The following is a 6,823-nucleotide window of genomic DNA, read 5'->3' as shown; positions in this document are numbered from 1 at the left end:
GGATTTTTGTTAGTAGTGGATTTCTTTTATTTCAAAGCTGCAGCAATTTGAAGATTTTGCTTAATTTATTTGCTTATAATCAACTTCACACACACAAAGTAACCAGAAGTGGAAAAAGTCAACATAATTTGAGAAAAAGGTTTAAATAAAGAATAGATGATGGACGATGATACTCTTGAATGTCATTCTTAAAGGAGCAGTCTGTAGGATTTGGTGGCATCTAGTGGCAGAGGTTGCAAAATAACAAACATTCACAGTAGAAGTAAAAGTAAAAGTACTGATTAAACTTCTTTTTACTTAGTAAATGTGAGTACAGGCTCTGAAATGTACAAAAGTAAAAAGTACTCTCTTGGTCTTAAGGACATTTCTACCAGCTGTTTTCACAAGATAAACGAAACTTCAATAAGGTTCTGCTCCTCTCCTGTTTTTTCATTTCTTATATTTTTTATGTTTTACATTGTGTTCTGTCGTCTTAATGCATGATATGCACCAGTCTTGATGTTGGGAGGTCGAGCAATGATACAAAAAACAATAATAATGGATAATTCCTCCATGGCCCTTTCAAATGCAGACTTAGTATTTTGTCAGTCTTTAGGTGTTAACAAAAAGGGCTGGCCAACATTTACTGAATTTGGTTTTCATTCAGTATCAGAAAAAAAAATCCATATTTAAGTAAAATCTTTACTGCTGAATTTGATCTTTGAAGAATGTTCACCCAGAAGAAACTGTGCAACTTAACAAACACAATTATTCAATTTATTTTTCTCAGTCTTGACATGGACAATATACAGACAACATTTCAGTGGCTGTTAAAAGTAAAATATGCTTTAGAAATCAACACAAGATGAATATAAAACATAAAATAACATGATGAGAAAAAAATACATCATTGTTTCTTATGATCTGTCTTCATTCATCTCTATGATCCCATTGATCCCAGTCTTGATTTAAAAGAAAAACTTTGTCTAAATCATTAGAACAAAGGTCCTAACCAGGTTAGGTTTTATGACAGTATAGTGTATTTTGAGTCACCCCCACGTACACCTTCCTGCTGCAGGAAATACTTACTAGAGCCACAGATCAAAGTCTGAAAACAGTCCCCAACAAATACACTATTTACTCTTGTTTAAGTAACAATTGCTAAAAACTACAATGGGAAGCTATTTAAGGGAAATTCCTGAGCCTTTAAAAAACAAAACTACATATTTATGACTGGATCATAAAGATTTACAAAGTCAGAATTAATTGGCACAGGTCTACGGTGGAAAGTATTAAGGAACTAACTAATTATTTGTTTTGCTTTTTTCATGGGAAGGAAGGAAAATGTATCATCCACTAATAGGCCACTGCAAAGGGCATCACTGACAAACTACACTGTACGTACTGTACAAAACCATACAGCAACAACTTGTAGAGAAAAACGTTTGTACAAGGTTTGGTGTATTTCTGAAGGTGGAAAGAAAGTCCTCGTCCTCGCCCACTCTACCAAGGAAATGATCAAAGAAATGCCATGGAGCAAACGTAGTCATTTCTCAAGTCTACAGACTGTCTCCTGCGTGAGTCTTCATATGAATGATTAAATGGGAGCGCCGAATGAATCTTTTCCCACAGGCAGTGCAACAATATGGCCTCTCCCCCGAATGAGTCTTCATGTGGCGTGTTAGATTAGACTGAGCGCTGAATTTCATACTACATACAGTGCAAATGTAGGGTTTCTCACCAGTGTGAATGATTGTGTGTTTGATAAGATCGGCTTTCTCTCTGAAGCTTTTACCACAGTCAGTACAGCTGTGAGGCTTCTCTCCCGTGTGGATCCGTATGTGCGCGTTCATGTTTCCAACTTGCGTGAACCCTCTGCCGCAGAAACTACACGTGTACGGTTTCTGTCCAGAGTGAGAGTTCATGTGAGTGTGCAGATAGGAGCGCTGGATGAAGCTCTTTCCACAAACGCCGCAGCTGTAAGGTTTCTCTCCCGTGTGCGTCTTCATGTGGCGAGTCAAAATCGATTTAATCCTGAAATTCTTGTTGCAAACGCTGCAGGTGTACGGCCTGTCTGCTGTCTCATCGGCCTGCTGTGGCTTCTTGCTGTTTACACCTCCACCGTCTCTCCATTCATCATCACTGACTTCACTCATCTGACAGTCACTGGTTGGCTCTGATGCACCGCAGGCTTCTGTATCAGCCTCTGATTTCAACTGTTTAGAGGAGCTGCTGGGGAAATGGTCTCCTTTATCTTCGTCTTCTTGGTTTTCATGTGGGGACTGTGGTCCATCTTCATCGCTTCTTTGCACATAAATTATATTGAACATGGAGTCTTTGGTATCAGCTTTCTCCTCCTCCTGTTCTTCTTTAATCTGCAGAGGCGGCTGGTCTTCCACACACTGCTCCGTCTTCTTCTCACAGCCCTCCTGCTCAGAGGCAACTTCCTCTTCCTGGACAGAGAGCGGCAGGCGGTCTGGACAGTATCACACATGAGAAAAGAAATGTAGGCTTTAGTTTGATCAAATACAAATATATTTAACAGAGAGCTAGACATGATCTGCAGAACATGAAAGGATTTTGAATGGCTGTACTGTCTGCTGTTGAAAAGAAGGGACATCTTTCTTTGCACAAGACAACAGGTGCAATGACTCTAGGGCTGGGCAAAGTGATCTAAGGCGTCCACGATCTACTTTTCAGGCAAATCGTAGAGATTGCCGTCTTTAATGTCCTCTTACTTCTGTTTCTGAACTCCACACAACCTTCACAAAACAGAGATGTAGACACTCAGTAGAAGGCTATGCTGATTAGACAAAGTACTAGTACACATGGTTTTTTCTTTGGGTGGCTTACAATGTAACTGGGTTGTGAGTACTTGAGAAGGGCTATTTTATGATTGCTATCTTTTTCCTTCCATCTACAACTTTTGAAACCAGTGTTTTAATGGAGCAAATGGAAAAAATCACAGGCTATTTCATGACTGGCTAGTTTACAGGGCAATTTAGTTGATAGATTGTGATGGAATTTTTTGGCCCACCCCTAAATAACACAACTCTTTTAATGGCTGCTTTGTGATGATGTCCTTGCAAACAACAAATATATGAACAGAAATAAAAACAACGTAAATCAACTTACAAATGCTTCAAATATTTTGAACTAAGAAGTCAGCTTCAATACAGCACTCATTTTGTTACAATTGTTAGTATAGCAGTGCAGTCCATGGTTTAATAAGTACAAGTTTTGGGGTCTCTGTTTCTCAGGGGTTTAACATATATATATATATATAAATAACCCCACTGTGCCTATAATAATGTTTATAAAATCTGAAAACCTACATACCAGGGGAATTACTAGCTTATTAATGTTACCTACTGTATACCCGCCATTTTATACTGAGATATCTCTCTTTGATAAACTGCCTTCTTTTATCCCATTCATCCTTTTCTCTTCTCCAACCTGTCTGACAGGAGAGAAGTGAGGCAGAAGAGGGAGGTAAGAGGTGAAAACACACCCTGTTGCCTTTAACATTTGCAGTTTATTCAGCAGTTTCTAAAACAGAAAACCACTCTGTGTCAGTGACAGCCATTTTGCATCCCTCCCCCCCATTCTCCTCCTTTGAGGGATGCAAAATGGCGCTACTTGCCGTCTCCTGTATAATGAAACTGAGTATTTTAGTTGGTCCAGAAGTCTCCAGTACAAAGTCACAAACGCTATTCGGATTAAACAAGGGCTCAGGACCCTCAGTCTCAGTGCTGCCTTCAGGGTAAAGTCAACCCGAGTCCCGTTACCTTTCCACCCGGCCAGCCTCCGTTGTTGGTCGACGTCCTTTGAACGAAGCTGCTCATACTCTTTAATAGTTTGTTCAAAGAGGTTAAATATGTCCTCGGCAGCGGCTGTCAGGCGCTCACTGACCAAAGCTTTTAGTTTGTCTATTTTGAACATTTCCGCGGGTGACAGAAGACCTCCAGTCCGGGCTCACTGAACACTGGCTGCTCACTGGGTTGCCAGATATGATGAGAGAAACAAGCAATTTCAGCCGTCAAATGAGCCCTTAAACATAGCGTGGTGGTTGTGTCAGCAAGACAGACCCTCACTCAACCGACCTCTTCTCTCTGTAGAATACGGCTTTTTAATCATGTTATATTAAAAATTAAAACCATTAGGCCTCTGCTCTACTGCCCCAGACACAATGTATTTGTTTTCTAGGTGCCACATGAGTTTTTAAAGGCACACAGACGACACAGGACTTAGAAACCCACTGGAAGATGGACTTAATTGTGTATTTTGGTACCAATGCTGACAATTATTCCAACACCTTAATTTAGAATTGACTGAATGAGCCCATTTCTGTGCTTTATGCAGTGGGAAAGCAGCAGTCAGTGAAGTGGACATTGATTAGACTATTTTATCGGTGATGACTTTGTGCAGAAAGATAGAAACCTAGATAATGCAAAGAAAACTTTAGGTAAATTATAATAATAAACGGACATGGCAACACAGGCTGCCATAGAAACTGAGGCATACGATGGACCCAGTGCTTCTGCACGATGGAGCTCTGCTGCCTCCCTTTGGCCGTGAAAGAAAACACTGAAACAAGACCAGAGGAATGGACGTAATCAGATGTGACATCTGTAGGTGGTTTTGCCAGATTATATCAGGTTATTCAGATATATATTACTGCTGTTTAATGTATTACTGTTCTGTTAATTTGGAAAGTTTAAAAGACTGAAATAGGAAGAAATTCAGGGCTGTCTTATCTATAGTTAAATGCCTATAAGGGGACCTTAGAATAAATCAGACTTGCAGTTTGCAGATGCAGTTGCTGACCAGGAGATGACAGCAGATATCCAGATAAAGCCATGAGTGAAACTCACAAAACATATTAATGACTGCACTTTAATTTGACACTTCAAAATGAGAGCGCTGTAATATAATGAATGATATCTGTTTCAGTCAGAGCTGTAGCCAGAGAGATTTATCAGGATAGATGGTTCAATACAAGGTAGGAATAACTGACATTTACAGTAAGTGGGATACTTTATACCAGTCCCCAAATGGGTGGATGGATGCCTGTTAAACTGCAATAACAAAGTACATTTATTTTTTTATAATTGTTTTTAATATCATATTTAATGTTATTCTCTTTGTGTATACTTTAATTCTACTATTTTTAAGGGTTTTTCCTTTGTACCCCTGCCAGCATTTGGAAAAACAGCAGAAGTTCCATTCATGGTATTGTTAGTTTAGATGTAAGGATTAGGCCCACTGTGTCAGTATGGTCAGACAATAACATACCAATGAGGGGCCCACACACACACACACACAGCAGAACAGAAATCCATCCTGTAAACTTTACATGCCACCATGACAGATGCTCATTCTGCACAGACCCCACACCTCTATCTAAAGTCCAGCTGAAATTAATGTGTTTTTCCCCACAGAAATTAATTTTTTTCATCTGGTCTGGGTCCTCAGCTGTGAGTCAAATGGAAAATGGAAAAAAAAGAGGAGTAAAATGGAGCTTTTATAAGCTCACAGATGGTATTCTTGTGAATATTTCTGATATGTGTCCACATGTGACCCTGTGTCCTTGTGTGTTTACATTTAGCTTTGAACTGGTATAGCAGAAACACACACACAAAAAGAACATAGTACTTTGGTGTCATATCCTCTTTTAGCTTATATCTGTAACTTTATGGGAAATAGATATTAATAGTATGAAATGAATAATGTTCTGTTTCAAACAGTACATTTAAACTTTTGAAAATAAGTCTACTGGAACAATTACTCTTAATTAAATGAAATATACTTGATTGCTCTGCTTCTATAATACTACAACTAACAAAACACTGTGACGTAAGTTGTAAACTGTAGTCAGCTGTCAGTCGAACACAGTGCAGTAATGAAAGGTTTGTGCTTCTTTACCAGTTCATTTATTCATGCACATACATAACTGTTAACATGACACTTCCAGTGTCATTTGTAGCATTTCAAGTGTTTAATCTTCCTGACTCTGCACTTGAGGGAATCATGAGTGATAATAGGACTGGTCTATTAGATTCCTTTCAGTTCAGTTCAATTTTCAATTCATATTAAAGCTCCCTCAATTATTCTGCCTCCGAGAGCATCTGATACGCTCCAGAAATGCGATTCAACCGTGGCAATTTCCTTCTGGATGCTATGTTAGATGTTTTCCAAAGAGGTGTAATGCAGTCATCACACTGCCACAAAAATGGGCATTGTGCTGTTATTGTACCACAGAGAATCAATTATCCAAAACCTAAAAGTACAATACAACTGCGGTGCTCAGTAAGCAAGCATGATAGTTTGTTTGCTGCATTTTTTTTAATTTTGATCAGGTTCCACTTGGGTGTCAGTGTGCTGCAATTCCGCACCACAACGCTGACCGAAAAAGTGAAAATGTCTGAGTGTCTCTTGTGTTTGGAGTAGGCTCTTGATGGACGCTATTGTCCCATAATGCTATGCACAAAGACAATGTAGGAGCATCTCACAGCTGGGAAACATTAAACCTAATTTCATGAGGTAATGAGACGGTTTATTTTGCATAAAGGAGCACAAATGATGATGATTTGATTGACATTGCCTGTAGTATCACTGTAGAAGAGTAGTGTAAAAAGGACACAGGTTTAGTACATTTAGCAGCAACCTGCTCCCTTCAGTGGCTTTTAAATAAAACTAGAAGCAAAAATGTGGTACTTTGGTGTCATGTCCTGTTTTAGCTAATATCAGTAACTGTTTGGGAAATAGATATTAATTGTGTGAAAGGAGGGCACCCGGTTAGCTCAGTGGGTAGAGCTGGCGACCCATGTACTAAGGCTGAGTC

General features: G+C 39.2%; 1 protein-coding gene across 1 annotated transcript; it reads right to left on the bottom strand.

The window, feature by feature from the left end:
- Positions 1–774: 774 nt before the first annotated feature.
- On the bottom strand, positions 775–3,946 carry LOC118320958 (zinc finger protein 32-like). The gene is made up of 2 exons (XM_035652086.1): positions 3,768–3,946; positions 775–2,455 (listed from the first exon to the last, which is right to left on the bottom strand). The coding sequence occupies exons 1-2, from the start codon at positions 3,919–3,921 to the stop codon at positions 1,539–1,541; spliced, it is 1,071 nt and encodes a 356-aa protein (XP_035507979.1). The 5' UTR covers positions 3,922–3,946; the 3' UTR covers positions 775–1,538.
- Between the last annotated feature and the right edge of the window lie 2,877 nt (positions 3,947–6,823).

This window comes from Morone saxatilis, unplaced genomic scaffold, assembly GCF_004916995.1.
Source record: "Morone saxatilis isolate NCDOM2014 unplaced genomic scaffold, NCSU_SB_2.0 Contig11, whole genome shotgun sequence".
Taxonomy (NCBI): Eukaryota; Metazoa; Chordata; class Actinopteri; family Moronidae; genus Morone; species Morone saxatilis.
Note: the sequence above shows the minus strand (reverse complement) of the source record. Positions and strands in the feature narration are given on the sequence as shown.

What these genes read in the sequence shown, in the direction of transcription:
- LOC118320958 (XM_035652086.1), bottom strand. Translation starts at nt 3,921, where the DNA reads ATGTTCAAAATAGACAAACTAAAAGCTTTGGTCAGTGAGCGCCTGACA. An exon ending in GAGGCTGGCCGGGTGGAAAG is followed by an intron (nt 2,456 to 3,767) that starts GTAACGGGACTC and finishes GATACTGTCCAG; the next exon opens with ACCGCCTGCCGCTCTCTGTC.